At 39.6% G+C, this 26,138-nt stretch overlaps 1 protein-coding gene across 1 annotated transcript in view; it reads left to right on the top strand.

The window, feature by feature from the left end:
• RGL1 (ral guanine nucleotide dissociation stimulator like 1) overlaps positions 1-26,138 on the top strand; it is a 119,535-nt gene that overhangs the window by 55,377 nt on the left and 38,020 nt on the right. The window contains 2 exon segments of the mRNA XM_042465145.1: positions 10,144-10,357; positions 15,244-15,316. Coding sequence (XP_042321079.1) covers positions 10,144-10,357; positions 15,244-15,316 — 287 coding nt within the window.

The following is a 26,138-nucleotide window of genomic DNA, read 5'->3' as shown; positions in this document are numbered from 1 at the left end:
GGGAGAACTGAAATATTGTAGGAGTTTGTTATAACTGTATTCTTTTTGTGTTATAAAGAGACTGCAACTTTTGTTTCCGTGTGAAAATTACTGACAGCCATTTTTGCCTGAGAGGGTTGTCCTGGAGAGTCAGTAAGTGATGCCAAGATCCAATTTGTCATCATAAAACAGCAGAAGAATTTGCAAGAGAAAGAGTGGGCAGCAAAGAAAAGACTTAACTTTTCTGTGGACAATATTTCAAATTTAGTTTTGGATTCCTTTGACCTTTTCTAGCTTAATAAATAGTCCTCAACATTAGCTATGATGGCTAGGGAAGCTCAGATTTATAGTCCAGGAGCACTGTTGTGTAATCCTCTTCCCTCCTATAGTGAAACCTTGTATTGAAATTATTGGTTCATAAACACAGTTGCTTAAAAAGGCAGGTTGAAAGCAGTAAATACACTTGAATGGGATGAGGAAAATGCAGTTCAGCTCTGGAGGCCATCCATTTTTGTGGCTCATGGGACATTTTGCTTTCAAATGCCCACAGTGAGTGTGGGAGACAGCTTTTGCATTTGGGGGGGGGGGAGTGTTTGTCCCATTTTAGTTTGCGGTGTGTGTGTGTCTTTTTCCTTAATGAGAAGTGATCCATAAGTTAACTTCCAGCAAAACCCAAGGACCCATATCCTGAGAAATCAGACCAGCCTGGAGGAACCCAGAGATTTTATATGTCTCATCAGCATTAAAAAGAAACCACACAAGAATTGGGAACAAAATATTACACCTGTTGCTGAGGTTTGTCAGAAGATAGTCTGAGACCCTAAAAATGTTTGGATGATTTTTTTAAACAGCAACAACGACCTCAAACACACACACACACCCCCAACATCTACAGCAACTTGTTGACATCTGGAATAAGCCAGAGTAAAATATTATGGAAAGTATAAAAACCATAAGGAATATTAAGATATTATTGCTTTCATACCAATTTTGCTTGGGATATCATGAGACCTATACACCATGAACATGGTTACAGTAGTGGGGTACAGATGTTTTGTGTGTTCTTGCTTTCAATTCAAGGAACCCTTGCCTTGCAGTGTGAGGATTCAGCTTAAAGCTTAGTAGTTTACCTTTCTTGTGGCCACGCTAAGAGTTCTGTTTCATGCTAGCATGGTGCTGGACTTTGAATCAAGTACATATTCCAACTTTTGCTAGCTTCCCTCTCTTGCTTCCTTCCACAAAATTCTCTTGTTTACACCCAACTTCTCTCTTTTGTCTCCTTCCTCTAAATTCCCTTGGTGGTGACAGCTCCTCTTCCTTCCACATCTTCTTTTATGCTAGTTTGGAGCCGTGCACAGATATTATTCTAAATCTGTCCATTCTTCTCCTCATTTGCTCAGTTTGTTTTAATTTAAGATTGTGTTTTCCTCATTCTGTTGAGATTCCCAAAAGACCTCGCTTCCCTTTCCCTAGCACCTTCCCCAGATCTTACTTGGCAAATTACTACCACTGCCCCACCTCCATCTTCGCTGTTCTATTGCTGTGACTAGAAATCCAAAGGGAATATGTTACCAATCTAGTGTAAGGGAGCTTTACTAATCCATCTTTTCTTTTTGTAAATGTTTGTGTAGTCTTTGTGGGGCTTCTGTTCATTCAGTATGTAGGCAAAATGTGTATTTAGCTGCTCATGTGCCGTTCTTGTGCTCAGTGTCCTAGTGTTTCTGCACCCCTTTAAAAACAAGTGTATAAATGTGTACTTGCATATATTGGTAACACATTGACACTTTTCCCCCTGGGACTCAAATCTGTGTATTTTGGTTGGTTTATTTGGGCTTCAGGTGAGATCTGAGCAGGGTGCTTCCCAGCTCACTCTCAATGTCACAATTACATTATATGAGTCATACTGTGAAGTGTAGAATGAGATAGTTTTTGTTCATTTTCATACACATATGTTTCATTGCACTCTTTATCTATACATTCATGTGAAACATTTGGTATTTTCTTCATTTTACCTTATTACTTTAACAATTTCTGCAGCTGCCTTCTTAAGCTCAAGATGGGTTACAAAGGTAGGTTACAGACCGCCATTAGGGACGTCCCCAGTTTGAAAAAGGGGCGTCTCTTCTAGACGCCCCTTCTCCTATTATGGACTGACTCCATAACAAATGGCGCCGCCATATTGACGTAGTGGACGCTCTGCGTCCGCATGTGGTGCCCCGGAAGTGACGCCGTGAGTGCGCGACTAGCGCCTCGCTACGTCTTTTCTGGGGCCCAGGAAGAATTTCCACACTCCTTCCTCGGAGCATCCGGGACCCACACGGTTTGGCCACTGCGGCTCCTGGATGCTGCAACCGGCAGCAGTGGGAGACCACCGCATTTCGGCAGTCTGTAATCCGCCATCAACTGTTTAAACTGATTTAAAAAAAGACAGACACAAAAAAACCAAGAAAAGATAAAACAGCCAACAGAAAACAATACAGCCTTACAGACTAGCCAGTAACATCAAAGAACGAAAGAGGAAAAAATGCATCTTGCAATTCATTAAAAGCCAGTGAAGAGCAGGAGATAGGGACTTCTAGGGGAGAGAATTTTTCAACCTTAGAATAACTGACCTGAAGTATGGTGAATAACCATTTAAAATCTAGTCTTCACTTTCGGATTTTGTATATTAGTGGTTCACAATCTTTGATCTTCCAAATGTTTTTAGACGTAATGCCAGGAGCACCAACCAGCATGGCCAGCACTCAGGGATACTGGGTACTGAAGTCAAAAACATCTGGGAGGCCAAAGGCCAAGAATGCTTTCTTCACTCCTATGCAAATCTCCTCCACTCCAAGGAAGCCTTTCTCCACAATTAGGCCGGTGCAGTGGTTAAATGCCTGTACTGCAGCCACTCACTCACAAACCACAAGGTTGTGAGTTCAATCTCAGCCAGGGGCTCAGGGTCGACTCAGTCTGGCATCCTTCCGTGATCACTAAAATTAGTACCCAGCTTGTTGGGGGCAATTGGTTTACAGTTGTAAACCACTTAAAGACTGCTTAGTGTGGTATGAAGTGGTATATAAATGAAACTTCTATTGCTGTTGCTGGGCTTATTGGGAATCTGACAACAGTGTGTAATGTTTGTAAATTACAGTATATATTTAAAGTGTGGTTCAAGGCACAGAATGTTGGATTAATAAAAGCAATGTGGATTGGCATGGAAAGCTAATAGGAGTGCAATCCTATATACACTGCACAAAGACTAGTCCCACTGAACTAGTCAGATTCACTTCAGAGTAAAGCTGCACAGGACCAGGCAGCCAGGAAATCCTATACTTAGCTCGAAAAGGAGACAAAGGTTCTTAATAAGATTTCACCACATGTGTGCATGTGTACTTGCATGCACATTGAGTGTGTGTTGTATCAACTTTTCAGAGGCTGAGCTGGGTGCTTCTCCAGACTGGATTTAGAACTAGGCCTAGTAGCTGAATGTCTTTCCTAATATCTCAACCATTACTTTAGAGAATTGTGCTATGTACAACTTTCTATCATGTTAGCTTAATAGAGAACCTGGATAAACAGCCATATACTGTACTTACTCTCTTTTCACTGATGTATTCACACTAAAAATGTACTAAGGAATTGCTGCGGAGGTTCTTGAAACTATTAATTATGGAGCATTAATAACTAGCTTTTACATGGAATTGACACTGCAAAACTTCACTCTGGCAAAGGGCACACCCACAGTTCTCTTCAAGACATTTTAAAAGAGATTGTAACTTTCCTCCTTCAGATGCTTCATTAGTGGTCACATCTCTGTTACCTACAATGTTGATGTTTGGATTGAGGTGAAAGGGATTTTTAAAAACCCAGAATATATGGAATTTCAAATACATTTTGCACATATTGTATCCTTGCATTAATTGGTATATGTTCCAGTCTGAATTTCTGTTCTTGATGCACTGATTAAATTATATGTGTCTGTTTGTCTACCTTGGGTGTTTGTTTGTTTAAAAATGCATTAGTTCTTTTTGTTACCTAGCAATAAAATGTTTTTAAAAATATTATAAAAACCAAGTTCCTTCCTATATGACCTCCTCTGAACTCAAAAGGTGTCACATGTCCATAATTCCTACATGCCGCAAATGGAAAATAGTCCATCCACTATAGAAGTCCCCTTTGAAAAGCAAACAGTATGGTTTTCTTGTAGGCAGACAGCTGGCCAGAAAACAAACCCTAAACTACTTCTTGCTTTTCGGGAATCTTGATCATGTCAGAAAAGAGGCAGTATTTGATTGAATCCAGATTGAGCTGTTTCCTGTTAGCGTGCTAACTCAGCCCTCTGTGTCTTATTCCACAAGTCAGTGTTATTGAATGGTTGCTTGCCAAGTCTCTTTAAAAGACTTAAAGGCAGAGTATTTGAAATAATGCAAACAAAACGTAGACCTCAAATATTCCATTAAATGATTTCAGGCATGTTGTTGTTAGTTGCTGATATGTGTTTTCCCCTAAAGATCTCTTAAAGCCCAAATGTGAATACTTTCTGGAAGAGCAGCTACACAAGGTTCCTGTTTGATATGGTACTAAATGACCAGGCTTAAATAGGTGTGGAAGCATCTTAATTTAATTGGCATTTTGTTGTGTGATGGGATGTATGGCTTTACTTCTAATTGTCCTTACTTTCCACGAAACCTTGTAGAGGGGCAGGACTAATGAATTAAAAAGGATATTGGATAAAATGCCTTTTGTGCTTTCGTCAGTGAAAACAAAGTTCTGTGTTTTGTCAGTAGGAAGACAAAAAGATACTGGAGATTAGAGGGTTAGAAAGGGGCCCCAACCCTCACTGAGCTGTGAGAAACTCACTGCGTGACCAGCTACTCATTCCCTCGGACTAAAGCAGGGAGGAGGAAAGCCATGTACAGTATGCTTCCTTGAGCTCAGTGGAAGGCAGGCAGGCAGGATATAATTGTAATAAAGAAGGTAAATAAATCAGGTTGATCTAAATGACCCACCATGCTGATGGTAGCCCACCAGCCACATATGACATCTATCAAGTGTAACCTTGTGTTTTTTCCTGCCCGCAAAATCAGTGTGTGAGAGAGGGGAGAGAAGAAGGGAAGGGGAGAGAGAGAGAGAACACTGAAGTACTTGGAAGGCAATACAATACATGGTTGTAGAGTGTGTGTAGCATGTTTTCTTAATATAGCTGTGAATTAAAATTGGTAGCCGAGTATAAAACTGTTTTTCATTCTGCTATCAATCTTAATTCACATCTGTATTTCAAAAAAAAAAAAAATGAATTATCACCCAGCTGCAGCAATTCATTGCCCTGATGGGAAATCTGTGAATGAAAACTTTCAATAGAATTGAGGGAAGCATGAAGAACTGAACTATGATATATCGTCTCATCAGGCAGCTGGTCCAATTATTAGGTAGTGCAGCTGATTTGGGGCAGCAAATTGCTAATTATTTAATTTTATTGTATTTTTATTGCCAGGGAGGGCCAGAGATATTTGCTTCATTGATTTTTATCCCGCCTTTTCTTGAAACATTCTTAAAAATAGGTACAAATAAGAACATAGCAAGTTATAATATTAAGATAAAATCAAACTGTTACAGTATTAAAACATAATTAGTTTAGAATAGTTTTAAAAAATTACAATTATATCCAGCCTGCCTTCCAATGGCAATAACAAAATGCAGCACCTACCCATTTAAAAGCTGTTTCTTAGTAATTAGTATGTTCCTGAAATCCTACCTGAGCATCCAAGTGTTTGCGCACTGGAGGAACGAGAATGGGGAGTGAACAGTCTGGCCTCACTTGGATAGGATTTCCACCACTTGCATACACACACATTCCTAGATGTAATTACTACAGTAAGTGAAAGGGAAGGACAGAAGATTGTGGCTTTTTCTATATGAAAGAGCAGCCACTGAGAAGGCCCTCTCTCATGTCTTCCCAAATCGTGTGGGATTTGTGCCTCAGTCTGATGCCAAAATAACTTGTGTAGCTTTAGGTACTTTGGGTAGTGATGTGTTCAGTCTGAATAGGCTTGTACTGTAGTAAAGCATGAGGTGATGTTTCACCTTTCATATAGAAAGGGCCATAGTCTTCTCTACTTCCCTTTCACTTACTGTAGTAATTACATGTAGAAATGTATGCGTATGCAAACTTTTCCTGGCAGGGGAAAGAACAATTGGATAGCAATAACATTACACAGAAAATGGCTGTGAGTGGGTACAAAAGAGTGAAATGGAAACAGGGCTGTATTTGGACCCTCCAAAACCAGGGGTAATACTCTGTGTGTGTGTGTGTGTGTGTGTGTGTGTGAGAGAGAGAGAGAGAGAGCACTCTGCCTTGAGAAAGATCTGTACTGTACAGTGTCTCTTGTTTCATAGGTCCAGACGCCTCCCATTCATTCCATCTTGATACTGTAACAGATACTGGAGAAGAATAAACAACAATGAGATCACTGGGACATCCTCAGCTGGATTACTACTCTCCATAACATGTCAGAGGCTGCTTTTCACAGTCTAATTGATGGAGAGCCCCTCTTAGGAGACCACTCATTGCTAAAAAACAGCTGCCTGATAATGTTTCCCTTTGCTCCTTACTGATAAGAGAAGATGGAGGCAAGAGTCTCATTCCAAATAGCTTGTATGTTGCAATCAACCTTTAATGCAACTTGATACCTTAATAAATGGAGGCCTGAAAAACGCCACAGATGCTCCCCTAACCCTTGCAATATTCTCTTGGGGAAAGCATTGAAATAACTCATTACATGCATGGTAGTTGCATATAACAAGAGTGCAGTGAGTTGCATTTCAGAAATAACCCTATGATCTAAATGATGTTCCTAGTCCTGGTTAGAATAGACTCATTAATTCAAAAGGATTTATCTACATGTTGACTCACCATTCAACAATGAGTTGACTAGGTCTACTGTAGTTAGGACTAACCAATAGAATGTCAGTCATAGACTTTGAATTACGTTATTTGTATTGCTCAAGGTTTTTAATGAGTAATTTTTTCTGTTTTTAAGGGTTTTTTGTTGCTGTTTTTGAAAAGGTGTATTAAATTGACATTTTGAGGAGCAAGTTTTGTTATTCTCATACCAATCCTAAGGTGCTTTTTATAAGTAATATAGAGGTAATGGAAAAGAAAGAAAGAAATGTTTGAGATACACAAATTAGTCTTGGGAGGGCCAAACAGTAACATATAACATGAAGATTATTCTGGGTGCTTTGTAACAAGATACATAACAAATTATTTAATTTAAAAAAACAACAACCAAGAATTGAGTAGCTATCTACTCATTTTCTCTTTAGTTATTATTTTTTGTTTAGTTTTTGTGTGGGGGTGTTTATTCCTGACGTTTCGTCAGCATTTGTGGCTGGCATTTTCAGAGAATGCTGGCATGGAAGAGAGTTGGGTATATATATATATTTTGTTTGTTGTTACGTGCCTTCAAGTCATTTCTGACTTATGGCAACCCTAACTTGAACCTCTCATGGGGTTTTCTTGACAGATTTCTTCAGAGGGGGTGTGCCATTGCCATCCTCTGAGGCAGAGAGAATTCAACTTATCCAAAGTCGCCCAGTGGGTTTCATGGCTAACAGAGATTCAAACCTTGATCACCAACACTCAAACCACTATCCCACACTGGCTCTCTATTTATTCTTTTATTTATTTATAAAGTATTTCTGTATTACCTCCAACCTATAAGGGCTCCTTGGGTGATTAACAAATAAAAACCAATTGAAACAATGCAAAAATAAAATCATTTTAAAAGTACATTTAAAAGGTCCTACAAGCCATCTAAAAAAAATCAGTTTTGAAACAGTTAAAACAGTTGTTCTTCCCTATCTCATGTTTCTCCGCTCCAACTCTCACAATGCCCAGTTGTTTCAATTTGCCCATTATATCTGTGAAAACATACAGAAAAGCTATATTGCATGAAGACCGAGTCAAATAGCTGTTTGCAGGAACACTGTCCACATGACTTGCTCTAACAAAACCTGTGACAAGTCAGCTTCACTACCATTTGACTACAGCCATGCAATTGCTCACTGTTGCAGTCACACTCAGTTATAACCTCTCACATTCCCATACTCACTCTCTTTTTCACAGTTATGAACCAGGCCTGTTAGTAGAACATGTCACAACAGCTACTCCTGCCATATTGGACTTAGGCACTGTGGTGATTTCTTCATGATTGAGCCAAATCTCAAATACACTAGCTTTGATCTCCTGAAGGATTGTGAGTCCATGTATTAGTCACGTGAGCCTGGAGGACTGGCTTCTGTACCCTTGTCAAAATGTTGTTAGCTCACAAAAACATAGTTGACCTGCCTGCTAATTCACAGATAGGCATCTGTAGCCTAAAGGAAATGGGCAGAACAAAACCAAGCTTTGAAAGGCTTCTGTGCTTAGATATCCAGAAGAGATACAGTACTTATTCACCAATGGTGACCTAATGAAACAGAACTCTGAGCACTGCTGGAAATCTGCTCCTGCATCTAGTATAAATTGGACAAGGGCTCATCTCTTCCCACTACAGTTCCTAAAAAAGGAGCTCTAGAGCCCTAGAACCCTTCAGAACCAGGTTTTGAGTGACTTCTTTGGGGGGCAGGAGAGGGAAGGAAGTTATGTGCATCTGTGTTGTAGGATCTTAATGGACTGAAACACTTGTGGCTAACAATACAAAATGAAACCGGAATTTGAAAGATACATAAACAAAGCAGACATTTAATTAGTGGACTTGGAATACAAATGGGGCATCCATAGTCAACATCATCCCAAAGAACTCCCCGCGTAATTTGTTTGTTACATTTGTATCTCAGGTTTCGAAACTGACCTATCTAGAGCCTGTCCAGATTCAAATCGCCATAGTTTTACAGTTGTGTTCTTTCAAGTCTTTTCTGTTTAAGAAATATGGTATTATGAAACCTTTGTTGCCTGTGCTGATTTTGGCTTCACCTTCATACTGTACATGCAGCCAGTTCTGCTTTTCCTTAAGTTTAGTTTCATTTTTGGAGGATATGTGAGAGAAATCTATTGACATTTTTCCTGGTGTGAAGATAAAACTCTGTAGCCTTGAGGAGGAAGTGAATCCATGAACCATTGCCAAGAACAGCAGCCCTGGCTAGGAATGGTTTTTTTTAACCAATATGCAAAGAAATTTTGTAGTACCTTTGAGACCAGCTGGGAGAAAGAGGTTGGTAGCATAAGCTTTCATAGACTGAGCCTGCTTCATCAGCTTAACCAGCTTAAACAGGTGGGCCAGCTGTGGTTCTGTTGAAAGGATGGACCTCGCTTCACTGATCCAGGTAGTAGTAAGAGGAATGCGGCTGTACACTAATTTTGTTCTTGTAGGAAGCAGTGAGTAATTTTACCCATTTTCTCCTTGCTGTGAGAAAGTATTTGTAGTTTTGATGGGAGTGGATCCATGATGTCCTTAGAAGGTGAACTGTTCATGGAGTCTTCAGTTTAATAGAGGCAATTCACTTGTTTTTGCTAGAAAAATGGTTAGGGGGTGCTATGGGTGGGAAAAATAGCCTTGGAGGCTGCATGCAGCCCATAGACTGCACTCAGTCCCCTCACCCATGTGGAAGCCTTAAACAATTTGGAACCAATCTGCTTTAAGCACTGTCTTCCTCGTGCCATCTGCCAAAGTACTATCAGCTTGCCCTTGGTGATATCTATATGAAGAGTGTTTGTTTAGAAAAAGTTTATGTAACTTTAGCTATATAATAAATATCACATGCAGATTTATAAAAAATATTTCATATACACAAGGAAAGCACATATCTGTTGTATATCAAGTAAGTCAACACACGCTGATGTATAAAACTACACAGAATATTTCTTATTAAATGTTGTAGAAAAAAATCATCCTTGACTCAAAGGATGTACTGTTTTGAATCTACATATTTAGTATGCTTACCATTCACCGGTTGAGAGCAGCTTTCATATGATTTCTGTCCCATCCATAATCTTGGTGTGTCAGACTCCTTTAGTTCATCCTATTAAACCTGCAACAGGTACATTCGGTCAGAGCTGCACCATCTGCCTTCAGACCATTTCTCTGCAGATGCCAGCAATTCTGTGAAAACTATCTTTGGTTGCAGTTCTTTTTGGTAGCAGAGATTAATGCTCCCTTTGTATTGTTTGTTACATAGGTTGAAGGGGATCAATTGCCTCCAGGTCATACTGTTAGCCAATATGAGACATGTAAGATCAGGACAATAAAAGCTGGTACTCTGGAGAAGCTTGTGGAGAACCTACTGACAGCTTTTGGGGACAATGACTTCACCTACATCAGCATATTTCTGTCAACATACAGAGGCTTTGCATCCACAAAAGAAGTTCTGGAGCTGCTCCTCGACAGGTAAGACAAGACCAAGTGCCTAGATAAGAGACACTGTTTAAGCAACTGTCCTATTAATTACCATGAGAGAATAAAGTGGAGAGTGGTGTTTGCAGACTTGTTTTGAGAGGAAAAACTCCCCAACTCCCTGATTTCTGCTAATATGAATAGCTTTAACAACTATATGGCTTAACTATGCAGTCTGTTATTTAGCAACCTGATAATATCACCTTTTATTCCAGAAAAAGGTATAGGCTTCTAATTTTCCTTGGTAAGGGAAAATGGTAGCATGGATATGCTCTTGAGATGGAGCTTTATGGTCTTTTAGTAGGTACAGTGGGTCCTCTCCTTATGTGGGGGGATCCGTTCCGGATCCCCCTGCGTAAGGGAAAATCCGCCTATGCTCGAGCCCCATAGGAAATAATGGGGCACGTGCATGTGGCAGAGCGGCATTGTTTCCCTCCCCAAGCGGCTTCCGTGTAAGCTGGAAGCCGCATTAAATGTATCCATGCATGGCGCCGGGTGCACTGTACTATTTCCTGTTCCCATATCCATCTATTCTTACATTTTCATTTTTAAAGCTGGCACAAAACTAATTTTAAAGAGAGTGATAGGCCATTATAGACAAATCTGTATACCTACATATTCAAAATGTCTGGGTTTGGTAGTAATGAAGTAGGCAGCTGTAAAGTTAAAAACAGTGGGTCAGGTATTTTTTGTAGATGGACTGTTATGATTGCAGGAGTTAATATTATATCATATGCTCCAACATTTCACTGATGAAAAATGAGACATGTGACCAAGCAGCATCAGAGTATGCTCAAAATGGTATAGTGATCAATGAGAGAGAAAACACAAGCTAGGAGAGGCTCCAGCAGTTTGCTTTTGCCTGAGGAGATTATCACATGGGGACGGGATAAGGATGGGATTACTCCCCTGTCCTTATCCCATTTTTGACTGCAATCCCATAGAAGGCTTTCAGATTGCAGTGTTATTGTCCCATCATTGAAGTGGCATTGCATTAGTGCAAAGTCCCATTAATGCAAAATGCCAGGCAATGCTGCTTCAGTGACAGGATCTGTGCAGCGTCGTTTTAAAGTCTTTTGCTCAAATCCAACCAGTTGCACTTTCTGGTCAAGATAATGTCCGGATAAGAGCAACGTCATATGAAAATCTTCTCATGATCGCGCTATGAGAACGGGAAAAGAATGGGACAAGGACGTTTCATCCCCCTTCCGATAATCTCCTGAGTCTACCTGGGAGAGTAAGAGTCACCTCTTTTCACCCCTGCTGACTTAATAGTGTGGGAACTATTTTTGTACTTGGAATTCAATTTGCACCAATTGAAGTAAGCTAAGGACAAAGGGGGACAGGTGGGAATAGAAAAGAGAAACTGGAACATTTTGAAAGCAGCTGGAAAAGTGGGACAACAGAACATTAATCAGGACAGTTGGAAAATGTGGTTTTGTAGTGCAATTAGGGCCTGTGTCTCCTTCTTAACAGTTACTGCAGGGAGCTGTTATGTCCAAAGATGCACCCAAAACTATTTTATTCCATTCACTTTGTCCTTTGGAAGCAGACACACTTCAGTTCCCTGGGCAAATTAAATTTCCTCTTCATACAGTCTGCTTTGCTAGTGTCACATAATCCATGTGATTTTCTACCATTTGTATTGTAAATCCAGAGTTGAAAGTGAACAATAATTTAAAAATAAAACATTCAGCAATGAATGTCTTATTTAGAGGAGGCCAGGACTAATTGAGTGTTTTTAATCACAAATGTTGCAAAGCAGGGGGAGTAATTTGTAGAGTGTCCCACGCAAGGTTGAGTTTCCTGTGAGGAGGTCTGCTTTAGTCATGCCTGGCTGGCTGAGGCACAGAACTGGGGGTGGCAGAGGGAAGCTTGTACTGCAGCTGTTCATTGTTGTTCCTGCTTTGTTCTTTAACAAAGAACATCAGTTTGCATGCTGTCAATCCAGCACTTTCATAAAACACAAAGCTATATATAGCATGTTCACTCCCTTCAGTCAGGGGCTTAAGGACTGTTGTTGAGAAGATGAAAAGACCAGCACTTTCCCAGTAACTAGACAGGAACGCCACAACCACCCAGCAGCTGTGGTTTTGATTGATTTGGGTGCAACCCAAAAGTTATAGTATCTGTTACTGGGTTGTTGTTGTTGTTGTTGTTGTTGTGAGCAAATAAGATGAAGTTGTGTGTTTAGGATGGGGTTACAGATGCACAGTCTCTGCTGGCAGAATTAAAGGCTATTTCATGCTAACTATTGAGAAAAATAGCTTGCCTTTGTTGCTGAGTCCCACAGAGATTACATCTGCTCATGTGATCAGAGAGCTCTACATAGAGTTTGTTATTTTACTTATTTATGTTATTTTTCTCCCATTTTTAACAGCATACATTATGTGCATATTGCAACCCTTTAATCTAATAAAATTAAATGGATTTTATAGCAAAACCAATAAAAGAAAAATGAGAAAGAATGACACAACGTAATGCAATTTGCTGTTGCAAAATACATTAAAAGTCCTTTCCTGAAAAGTAAAATTTAAAAACATATTTTAAAAGGAAGCTTATTTTAACCTTGTGTAGAATATTATGGCATACTGTATAACATTTTATAATAATATAAACTTTATATAAATAATGCCTTTTTTCCAGATATAGCATTGAAAATTGTATACTTTTAACCCATAACTTGTTCTCTGATTAAGTAAATGTACAAATTAATATTTAAGGCTTGAAACCTTACAAATTTAACATAAGTACTATTGAATGAAATATAACTGATGCTTGAGTAGACACAATATGCAGGAAAGTGAACCTTAATTTGAATCTATTCCATAACATTTAATGAACAGCTCTTAGTTAGATGTTGCCTTAATATGGTTTTAATGAAATATTCAATTAACAACACTGCTAGAAGAGTTTTGTAATGGTGCAGTCTGTGCAGTAAATACTAATTAAGAGTAGTTCTTCCCACAGGCTGGGAGCTGGACAAAAACTCAGGGAAAGGGAGAATGCCACAACAGGAAAGGAAATGCTAGGAAATTAACTAATGGGTAAAAGGCCAGGGAGGAGAAAAGGACAAAAGCAGTGGAGATGTTCTGATCTAAGGAAACAGGGCATTCCCAAGACAAGAATGTTTGGGGGTGGGGGTACAAAACAAGGTAACGGATGAGATCTGACAAGAAGTCAAATGTACCTATAGAAAGTGGAGAGTAACAGAGAGGAATATAAAGATAACAAGAGAAAAGATTCTGACGTATTTGTACCATTTTAAAAAAATCTGTGTTGGATTGTGCAGGGAAATGAAACAGAGAGCAGAAATAAGAGGGAAAATAAGAATAATGTGAATGACAAAACCAGACCCTATCGAACTGAAGACCTGGGGTTAATATATATGAGCTAGGCAAACATTCCTAGGATTTGGAGTGTCCAATTCCATATAGACAAAACATCATTCCCTCCAACTGCCTTGATTTAGCAGGGACAGTCCTGGTTAATTCTCTGCTATCCTACTTTTTCAGCTGCTTTTAAAATGTCCCAGGCCTGTTACAGACAGTCAAAATAAAGCTGCTTCGAGTCACAGTGGAGGTATGGTGTTTCAATGATGCATGTGTCCTAAGAGTCCAGAAGTCGCACCAAAGCCATGCTCCAGCTTGGAGCGTGGCTTTGGTTTGTGGGCTTCTGTGACTCTTAGGACGCATGCATCATTGAAACCCTTACCTCCACTGTGACTCGAAGCAGCTTTATTTTGGCTGTCTGTAACAGGGCCCCAGTTTCCTTCTTCTCTTTTCCCCTTTGTCCACCACAGTTTATCCCAATAAATGCAAATGGAGTTCAAAATGCAAAAGGTTTGCACTCAGTTAACCACAGTGGGGGGAATCTTGCCCTTCCTAGTAGATGCAGGCAAAGCAAACTGCTTCAGCTTCTCCTGTTTATGTGTTCTTCCACACTTATAACTTTATTATAACCACACTCCGATGTTCATCTCTGTAATGTTAAGAAAGTATGAAACATGTGAGGAAGTGATAGCTGAAGAATCAGCCTTTTGAACTGCATGGTGAGCCTCCAAGGATAGATGAAGCTATGCTCTTCAGAAAACCATTCTCTGCATGAAATGATGAAGAGTGCAGGGAAGGAGAGGACCAGCACACTCTCCCTCTTTGCTGTTTATTATGCCTGGCTTCTGTTGTCAGAAAAACGATTCAGACACAAGTAGAAGAAAAATGCAGGATGTATTTTAATTCCATTCTAATCTATGTGATATACAATGTGCTATATGCACAACTTTTTAGAAAGGACACACACTATCTTGTATAGGTACTCATCATTTCCTGCCGCATCTATTTGTTGATTTTATTTTATTTTATTATTTATTAGTATCTCACCTTTCATCATCGCATAGTGTTTTGAATGTTGGACTGTGACTCTGGAGGACTAGGGTTCATTTCTCGGTTGTCCATGAAACCCACTGGGTGACCCTGGGCAAGTCACCTGTTCTTAGCCCCAGAAGAAGGCAGTGGCAAACCTCCTTTGAACAATCTTGCCAAGAAAACCATGAAAGTTTGCCTTTGGGCCGCCATAAGTCAGAAACTACCTGAAGGTGCACCATGCACACACACACACTTTCATGCTCAAATCTGCAGATGGCAAGCCCACGGTTGGGGAGGGCACACTGTAATAGGGACTGAGGAATACTTTGGGGAGAGTAGGCAAACAGAAGAGGCTGAACTTCACCTATGGTTTGAACTAGTCAGCCAGTTGTTCTAAAAAATATTGTACAGTACTGTCTGCTATCAGACACAAGTGAATTCCCATAAATTCTTAATTTCTAAGGCATGGTTTTACCATCTTTTTTTTTTTTAAATCACCATCTTCCTGTTGGATTTAGTATGAAACCTGGAGATCTCAAACTGTGAAGAAGATGGGAGCCAGAACTCTACTGAGACCAAAACAGTACTCAGGAAGTAGTGTTGCTTTTCTCTGAACAGCAAAAATCAGGGCCAGGACTGAATACACTGAGAAAAGGATTGGTTCCTTAGAACTATGCTCTAATCTACTTTTTATTTTACAAGGAAGGCAACAATTAGATTACTACATAAAAGAGTAAATCTTACAGAAAGCAGCTGAATGCCTTAGAAGTGGCCAAACCCAGAGATAGAATTAGGTTTTAAAAACCAGCATGCAACAGTGCCATTTTTATTTAATACACATCCTAAATATGTGCTTCAGTTTCTTCCATTAAAATAAATGGGCTTTAAAAACATTTGTGGCTTTTTTTCTGTTCTAGTGTAGTGTAGTGCAGTAGTTTGAGCATTGGACGATGACTTTGGAGACCAGGACAACACACACACACACACACACACACACGAGCTCCATAAACCTAGTAAATTAGAAGCAAAGATTGATGTCTTTTAATAGTCATGCCCTGGGAATGAAGATTGTACTACCACACTTCCATTCACTTACACTTTTTGTGGTATTTTATGTCCAAATCTAGATAGGAAAAATGGAGTGTATGGGACCAGCAAAGATGCTCCAGGTTTTCCTGGTCCTAAAGCATTATTATTATTATTATTATTATTATTATTATTATTTTATTTATTTATGGCAAAAAAATCCTCTGAGATACAATAGATCGCATCCATGTAGTAATGCATTTATGATCTTGCAATGTCACATTCCACAGCTAAAGGATTAGGAATAAGGTTGCACATAGGAATAACTACATTCTCTCTGCGTCATTAAATACTTTTGAGGAAAAAAGTGGAGTTACTGGCAGGATTCGGTTTCAAAATGAACCTAGGCATGCATGAAATAATGTTGCCAGAAGTTGCTGCCATAGGCTTTGGAGTGGAAATCTTAATACTTTCTGATCTGTTGCTCAGACCATCATCAAAACATAACAAGTCTGAGCAGACTACATTAGTAGTTTGCACCAATATTTGACAGAATATATGATGTACTTTCTAAAAACTGAAGTAAAAAAGTAAAATGTTCAATTTCCAGAACTTTTCAATTAGTGTATTCATCAGATTGGTTTAACATCTGCCCTATCTGCAGACCTCATCAAATAGATTGTGAGTGCCAAGTTTCAAGTGAAGTTAAACAGATGCCATTTTCCTAAGCAAAAGAAGTCTGAGATTTATAGTGGTGGACCTTTTTTCTGTGTGACTTGCTTTAACTGCTATTATTATTATTATTATTATTATTATTATTATTATTTATATCCTACTTTCCCCCCAAATTTGGATTCGCTCACAGTTTAGAAGCGGTTCAGAATTTAAAAGGGCAATGTACTTAGAGATATACAATATACAAAAAGCGAGTATTAAAATAGAATTAAAGTATTACTATTACAATATTAAAACAAATCACACATCAAAGAATAAACTGCAATTAAAAAGATAAAAATCTCTTTAAAACAGTTCAGTGAAAACAACACAGAACTACCTTCAAAACTTTTTTGTTTTAAAAGGAAGTGAACTAATAAGATTTTTGCCCATTGTCAGAAGGACAACACGGAGGATCCAATTCAAAAACACTGTTCAGTTTTTGCAAGTTGCAGCCATCTCCAGTAAATCTGAAAAATACACTGTCAGAAATATAACACAAGCTTATTATCTCACGGGGGGAAAAACATAAACTTCTAAGTATCTTCTCAAAACCTTCCATGAAATACAAAGAAGTATGATCCACCCCATCTTGCAAAGCAGGGGTAGGCACCTTTTGAGCCGGGAGCCGGGTTGCTGTCCCTCAGACAACTGGGGGGCCGAAGCCAAAAAATAAATAATTTTTAATTTTTTTTAAAAAAAACTAAATAAATAAATCGGGACAAGTAGGACAAATTTTCAAATGGAGAACACTTTTTATAAAAAGTGGGGACACACTGAAAAAATTTGCTGATTTTTTAAAAAATGTAAGATAAATGCATGTTTCTGAGGCTTCTATAGACCATTGCCCCACCATGCCCCTTGCACGAGAGGCCAAGGCCCTGGCAGCAATTGACGGCAGGACCGGGCTGGGGCCGGTCCCAAGGCCTCGCGGGCCGCAGGTTGCCTACCCCTGTTGCAAAGGCTTCTTCTTAGTTTTTACAGATGCTGTAGAAGCTGTAATACCACTTTTTGGAGCAGTTCTACATGAACAGTAGGCCTATCCAGGCATTTCGATAAGGTTAAACTGAATATGTGGGACAGGGTAGCATACTAGCCTTGCCTCCTCTACTGCATCTCTGTCTATGGCCATCCTGCACAGATGATAACAAGAGGATGCCAGAGTTAGCATGCTCCTCACATGTCCAGTTTAGCTCCATTCTGAATGCCTGAATATGACTACTGTTGTAGAGGAAATGAACTGTAAGCACCACCTTCTGCTTCCTATTCCTCTACAACAGCTGGAGATGCAGGTTCCCATTGTGAGAACAGCTTCTGCATCTTAGGAGGATATGGGAAAGTTGTATTTCCTGCAGGATAGTGCAGATGATTGTCTGGCTCCTTATTTGCTATAGAGGTGCTTATGTTGGCTGGATGGCAATAGGAAAAAACAAAACCTTGAAAAGAGAGAGAGAAGGAGAGAGAGAGGAGAGAGATCAGTTTCTTCTGTAAGCCTATCCAGATGATTTTAATGTGGATTGTCCATGTGAGATTGTACATCTTCTTTATCCTTTTAAATTGATGTGTGTTTTTAACTGATGCTTTTTAACTGTGTTGTTTGTTAATTGTTGTTGTTTCCTGCCTCATTCCATGGGAAGGGCGGGTGAGAGATGGTGATGGTGGTGATGATGATGATGATGTTCCACTGTTAAATGTGCTCACAGGACCCTACTTTTCCCCTTTCCCTGTATTTCAATTGCCTTAGCTTTCTGACTCATGGTCAGAGATGGGAGGTTTTATGTGGGAGAGGGGGAGTCACGAAACCATAGTTCCGACCAGCAGTTCACTTCGTAGAATTTCAATAATACTGATTTCTGAACGTGATCCTATTGTGGTCCCCCAGGGCGGGGTGAGGTGAGAAGGGCTTTTTGGTGTCTGTTTCCAGGTTGTGGAACCTCCTTCTGAGGAAAATAGGATTATATTCTATATGTTGTCCTTCCACTAGCAGGCAAAAAATATTTTTGTTTCAGGGAGAGTTTGGGCAATTGATTGCTCCCAGGCCTGCAAGAAAAGTGGGATACAGAGCAGATCAATAAGCAAAAAATAATATCTCAGCTACTGTTTTCAGTCTGATTTGTCAGACTCAGTTTTCCAGCAGATGCTGGCTGTGTGTTTGGATTCATATAGTACTCCAGCCTTCAAAGTTTTTTAAAATGTAATTTCCCGTGTAGAAAAGCCAGCATGGTGTAGTGGATTGAGCATTGGACCATGAATCTGGAGACTAGAGTTCGACTCCCTGCTCATCCATGAAAACCCACTTGGTGACCTTGGCAGGTTACACTCTCTCAGCCTCAGAAGAAGGCAAGACAAAGGCTTTCTGAAAAATCTTACCCTGAAAACCCTCTTAATAGGTTCACCTAAGGGCAGTGGTCCCCAGACTGTGCCCTTTAAGAGATTTTGGACTTCAACATAGTGTGGGATTCTTGGAACTGAAGTCCAAATCCCTCATAGAGCAAAATTGGGGACCACTGCCTTCGAGACTCTAAAGGCACACCAAAACAACAACAACAAAGTCTAGTGCAAGGAACAGTTTAGCTGCTGATGTAAACTAAGACATTTTTTGGTAGTTCAGTCTAAAATTTAATTAAATTATTATTTTTAAAAAATTAAATTAATATGTGTTCACTAAACCAGATGCTTATTTTCCTAGCAAGGAATATAGTGTTTTCCCGTCTTTCCCCACAGGATTATGAAATAGACTCAGTTGACAGATACATGGTGATTGGTCTAAGGTCACCCAGGGTGCTTCACCTTTCCTGTATAGCTTTCAGTCAAATACTCTGACCTCTAATACTACATTGCCTCTAAAAAACTAAAATCCTGACAATGAGAAAAAGCATTAGTGTATATCCATGTGTGTGGTATCACTATATCAGCAGGACTCATATCTATGCTTCATTGTCTTTGCAGAAAGACTAATGTGGCTTCAGGCAAATGGATTAACCTCTCAGGCCTTGGGAAATTTACTGACTTGGGACCTAGACCATGTTTTTTGCATAAGGGCTTTGTGATTTTTCAATACTTGGCAGAAAATAAACTAGCGCTATTTTTTTCTTCCTGCCCTTTTGTCAAGAAGTGCTCATTCTAACTCATAAGACAATTCCATCTGTCAGATATGCCAAGGAGACATGGTGTATAATATAGTGGGTAGATTAAATGACTGAGAGCCAAATGGGGTTTGGGCAGTTCTCCAACTTAGCTTTGGGCTAGTCTCCCTTGACCTTTGTGTGTTGTGGCCAGCCCAGCAATAAAATTAAGCTAAATTGTTCTAGAAGGCTTTTCACTCCTCACACAAACCCAATGGATATTTTTGTAGCATTTCATGGGAAATGAGTTACTGCAGATACGAAACTTGTTGATATGTGCTTGTTGCATAATAGCAAAATCTGAAATGTGTGCTTTAAAAGCCCCGATGGTTTATGCTTTAGACCATAATCCTGCTGTCCTGTGTGTAAATGAACAGTAAATATATATTTTCCTTAGTTTCCCTCTATCTGGGGTTGTTGATCTTCCTGTGGGCTTATTGTGTGTGGAGAGAGTTGCAGCTAAAACAGCGTTGGAGTCAAGATCTAATTTTAATCCAAGACGTAGACTCTCACACCCAAAGGGAGAGAGAGTTGCTTTTGTGGGAGCAAGAACTTGATCATGATGGATCAATCACCAGTACCTCAACTCTCTTTGGCCTGAGGCCTAATTTCCCTTCACTCTTCTATTTCTTCTTACATCTCTCTTTAATTGTCTTTTCTTATTGTGTCCCAGTTCTGGACGCCACAATTCAGAAAGGACATTGAGAAACTGGAGCGTGTCCAAAGGAGGGCGACAAAAATTGTGAAGGGTCTGGAAACCTGCCCTATGAGGACGACTTAGGGAGCTGGGGATGTTTAGATTGGTCAAGAGAAGGTTGAGAGGTGATTGATTGCCCTGTTTAAATACTTGAAGGGATGTCACATTGAGGAGGGAGCAAGCTTGTTTTCTGCTGCTCTAGAAAACAGGACCCGGAACAATGGATGCAAGCTACAGGAAAAGAGGTTCCACCTCAACATTAGGAGAACTTCCTGACAGTAAGGGCTGTTCGACAGTGGAATGCACTTCCTCGGAGGTGATAGTCTCCTTCCTTGGAGGTCTTTAAACAGAGGCTGGATGGCCACTCTGTCGGGGATGCTTTGATTTGGATTTCCTGCATGGTAGGGGGTTGGACTGGATGGCCCTAGTGGTCTCTTCCCAACTCTACGATTCTATGATTCTATGATTCTTTATAGATTTTAGATTGTAAGTTTCTCCTAGCAGGGACCTTTTTTTTAAGTAAGGCACATGCAGACAGTGTTGCTATAGTACTAATTCTGCAGAAACTTAAATAATCAGATTGATGAGTGTAGGAACCAGCTGTTAGAAGGAATAATGTCTTGCCATTATTAGAATCTGTATAGTAGAAATGTAGTATTTAGGTTATTTTAAATAAAATAACTGTAGTGATTGCCCCCTTCTTTTAAAAAAGTGATATAATGTATTCTGGAACAATCACTACTTTTTTTTTGGGGGGGGTATTTGCTTTTTATCTCTGTAGCATTTATTCTTCTCTGGTAAAGCATGGTGTCCTGTTTAGTGTTACAGAAACCATTGCACCCAAAGGAATGAATTTAAGAGAAGCAAACACTGAATGAATGTGAGATGAGTGAAATAAGATTGACTGAAGTTCTTTAAAGCCTGGGAAACCCACAGTGGGAGTCATTTTAAGTTTTGTTTGGATTGAGAGCAATCAACTTTCATTCTAGTAAAGGGTAAAATAACAAAAGAAACCAATGTGGCTGATCTGTGGAGACAAAGGGACAAATGGCTGCACTCAAGAGAATGGGGGGAGAATGAAGGAGGTTACAAAAACAAGCCATAATCATTTGCACAATGGGAAACAAGAGAAACCGTGAGTAATGGCAAGAGTGGTCCGGGCACAGTCCCCATAAAAACAATACATGACACTTTACCAAGGTCTACCACAACATCATCCTCCTTCCACTATGGACTCATAACTGTTTCTAACTCAATCAAGAGCAAATTTAGTTAAGATGGGCAAACCAGTTATAGCATGTAGCCTTAGTTTTCCTGCATATCCATATAAGAACTGTATTTTGGGTGGAGACCACAGTTCTGGAGTAGAGCAGAATATGGATTAAGCCTAGTCGAGCCATAGGTTTTTAAAGCCCAATATGTACCAGCTCTCCTTCCCAGCCTGATAGCAGTGGCTAGAAACTTTCGCTCACAAAAAGATGGTATGTGTGTTACTGTCTGAGAAACCCCAATCCTAGGCCTGCGCTGCAAACCACAGTCTTCCAATAGTATGAGTAAGATTCATAGTCGGCCAAAATAAATACTATAAATTACACTTAAACAAATGAACAGTACATAAAGAGAAGCATATTGGAAGCTTTACAGAGTGCAGTCTCACCTCACAAAGAATAGATTTGGTGATACAGTACCTATATTCTGTTTGAAATTTTGGAAGCCTCTGAGTCCTATCTCTGCTCTTCCCTGGCAAGAACAGGGACTTTGTTTTCAGGGACATAAAATGTTAAAAGTTCTACAAGGTTTGGGCATTTGCCCAGCCTTTGCCCCCAAAAGCTTTCCTCCCTAACATACTGATTAAACAACAGTCAGCTGATAGGAGGCCAGAAAGCTATAAGTGCTGTTAGTGTAGCTTGTCTTTTAAAGTCCTTAATGACTGGCATTATATTGTAGGGAAAGCTGGAACACTGAACTATTCAACTCCTCTGTGAGAGCAGCTGTGCACCTTATGAAGAGGAACTCCCACATTCATTTGCTGCATTTCCAGGATAGAGTGGAAAGGGAGAACTCCCTTTTCCATCTGATACACACATAGCACTTGCATTTAGACAACAAACTCACACATAGTTTCCCCCATTGTATGATGCTGTGGAAGTTGAAAACAGTGCGTTCCAAGAGGGTGGTCTCTTGCAGTTGCCAAAAAAAGAGAGGATAGATCTGCATATGATTTGTATAGGCTTATTTACAGGTCTATATGCAAATTTAAACATTATGATTTCATTAGGTATATAAGTATTTCATCCTAGTGAGGGGAGAGTGGCCTTTGTGTCTGGATAGTTTTCAGTCCAGATGTTAACTGCTGATGGACAACTTCAAGAACACATCAGCTCTTGTGTCTTACTGTTCTTTATCTTTAAACCACACATGGACTACAACAGTTCTTCAAACAGGGGATTGTTCTCTGTAAAATAGGATACAAGTCCAGCCTACTCCTAAGAAAGGTCATGTGGCCTCACCCCAGAAGTTACATTTTCTGATGGTATGTACACATATTTTTGTCTTGCTTGTTGCTGTTGGTCAAATAAATGTTGCAGGTCATTGAAACAATTTCAATTGGCTTCAAACATCAGGAAGAACCCCTTCTAGAACATGGCCACATAGCCCGAAAAACCCACAAAAAACTAATTTCAGCAGTTACTTCTACCAGAGATAAAAGTGCTCTACGTTTACACACCATGAATCATGACCCCTCTTTCAAACCATTCCACAGTGATCTTTAAAGCTATTGCCTCTTTTTAATATTGCCCAGCCTCTCAAAGTACTTCCCTGTAGCGTGTAAAGCCAATTTGTAGGACAAACTAAAACGTTCATCCAAGTTATTTTTCATGATATAAAATTTGTTTTCAAGCCTTTGGATACAGTAATCATTAATAAAAAGAAGTTTGAGGATAACACAAATATTTTTAAGCCAGACATGTCATTTTCTTCATTTCAAACCATCTGTTAAGAAATAAATTAGATTTCAAGAACCGTTTCAGTTTTCATTACATCACTGAAATAAATAATATGGTAGAAATTTTCAGTTCCAAATAAAAACCTGAAGATTTCAGAGAATATCGTTAAAATCAGCCTCCTTCCACTTCTTACGTTGTGCAGGCTGAAAACTTAATATGTTTCTGGCATGCTTTCAGAATGTGATCTGATGGGTCTCACACCCACAAAGACTTACTGTCAGAGAACAAGAGCTGAACCACTCCCTCAGATTAGTTTTTACCTAGGAATGTGCATAAAGTTCAAGAAGGGGACATGTGTGAATCGTTTCCCATCATTCTTCTGGCAATATTGGCTTGTTGGTGTGTATCTTGTTTGACGTGTGTGTATGTGTGTGTGTCTTTCCTTTATAATAGCTATATCCTCCCAGCAAGACCTTTTGAGCTTAAAATATTTAATATTACTGGATTTGTATCGGTTTTGTTTTCATACTGCATTTCCTGTTCTAAGAATAACAAGAAACATCAGTCTTTCAGGTTCAGTTGTCTTTGATCCTTAGTGTGTTTGTACATATATTGCATTTTTCTTTAGCGATGCACAAGGGGTTTAAAGCTTAGTTATTTTGGAAAACTGGGAACAGGTCTTCAGTTGATATCTAAAATAGATTCTACCTCCTGAATTCTGTAGAAGAACTGGGTAGACTGATGGTATCTTACAAGAAGAGCACACTATATAATGTGACAGTTTACCTTAAAAAGAACACACATTTAAAAGTTTAGTGCCGTGTGAGAAAAGAATAAGGAGTAATTTCATTACCTCCCTTATTCGTTTTTGTCTTTAGGCACATCTTGATACTGCAAAATAGTGTCAGGTTCAGAATAACTTCCCTGCACTTCATTAAAGAATCCTGAGAACTGTAGTTTGATTAAGATGTCAACGATCCTTAGCCAATTTCACAAAACTATAGCTGAAAAGTTCACTGCAGCAGAAGAAAAGCCATTAACATACTTTATGTCTGTCTGTAGTCTAGAATCAGGGTCTGATTCAGAGGTGGGTGATGTGTGGCCCATACTCAAGAACAAATGCATTAAAATGTGGTATTAATAAATGACTAACTTATGGAGGATGTTGTTTGGTCTTTTTTTTAAAAAACCTTCTGTCTCTGTTCCTGCCAAATACATCCAGTATATAGTATAAAATAAAGTATGGCTGACAGTAGTGGGAATTTATGAGTCCTGCAGGTAGCATGGGCTAACATCTGTGTTCAGAGGGCAAAGAAAGGCCAAGAATCACAGGTCTATGAAAACTTAAAAAGTGTCAATGTAAATGTTAAGATACACTGCATTGTTATATTTGTAGTAATTGTGCACTTCTCTGAAGTTGTTGCAGTATGCATTGATAACAAATGACTGTTGTTTCTAGGAAATGTTGATCAGCTCTAAACCCACCCAATAGGCCAAGGTTGGGAAAAGTGTGTAATACGGGCCACATGGGATGATTCAAGGCTATTTTTAAGGTCCATAGAGTCCCTAGCCCCATGGTAGTGAACCTATGGCATGCGTGCCAGAAATGAAGCCATTTTTGAGGGCAGGAGGAGGGTTCCTCCTCTTCCCGGCAGTTTTGGGACTTCAGCTGTCTCTGGAGAGGTAGCTAAAGGCCTGTAAGAATGGGGGGAAGAAGTCCCGCCTTCAGAAGATGGAAGTCCTGCCCCCCTGATGTCCCACCCCAAGGAAGTCCACCCCAGAACCAGCTGGGACCCAGTGTGGGAACTCCTTTGAGTTTGGGCTCTTGGTGTCTAAAAGGTTTGCCATCACTGCCTTAGCCTGTCAATATTTTTTAAAAGTATGCTGTTTTATAATGGAGGCTGAGATCCTGTATCAGAGGCATAGCTATGATATTCTGAAACCCACCTTAAAACCTAGTCCGCTAACCTAAGTGATGGAGTTCTGTGGCACATGTGAGTTGGGCAATGCAGGATGACATTTTCAGCCTTCCCCCCTCCCAGTGAGCAACAGTGTGACAAAGAATTGTGACAGGACCCCACAAGGGCCCTTGCTTCTGTTCCTTGCATTGTTGCTCACTGACAAGAGGGTGCTGGTCATGTCATCCTGCAGCACCCAGCTTGCCAGTACTCTGTAGTTTGGGACAGCTGTCTGGCTTTTAAGGTGAATTTTGGGGGCATTGACAAGCATGGCAGTTGTACCGTGATCATAAAATGTGAATAGTTATAAGGTCATAAGCCTAGCTTATGGAATCCTAACTGGTTAACAGGATTCAAGCCAACTGTGAGCACAAGTGAGCAAAGTGTAGTCCCCCAATATTATATATATATATATATATATATATATATATATATATCCCTTCAAAACTCCTAGACTCCTCTGAATTCTTTTTTTCCTAGCCAAAGATGATAGTGCATTGCATTAAAAGTGGAAATTCACGTTTAAAATAGGTTGCAAGCCCACTCTGCAATATTTATTTATTTATTTATTTATTTTAAAAGCTGTTTTTCAAAACCAGATGTGGACTTCCAAACCACTTCCTGTGTCTTAAATTTTTATCCTTTTTGGGCAACCAGTCCTTGGAGGATCCCTTGGGCAAAAAAATTATCTGCTAGATACTTCCATGTACTAGAATCATGAATGTGGAGACTAGGGTTTATTTCCACAGCAAGATACCAGAACTGTAAAATTCTAGGATATTTTATCATTCTACATAGTTTTTTCAATGAAATAAGCAAGCAGACAAAGACTGCCAAACTTTCATGTAAGCATAACGTACACATGTCAGAACATTACCCTGTAATAATATTATCAGAGCATGTACTGAGAAGACTGGACATTTCTGGGCTTGTGATGGGTAATTTGTA

Source organism: Sceloporus undulatus, chromosome 4, assembly GCF_019175285.1.
Source record: "Sceloporus undulatus isolate JIND9_A2432 ecotype Alabama chromosome 4, SceUnd_v1.1, whole genome shotgun sequence".
Taxonomy (NCBI): domain Eukaryota; kingdom Metazoa; phylum Chordata; class Lepidosauria; order Squamata; family Phrynosomatidae; genus Sceloporus; species Sceloporus undulatus.
The sequence above is the reverse complement of the archived record's forward strand: the minus strand, read 5'-3'. Positions and strand labels throughout refer to the sequence as shown.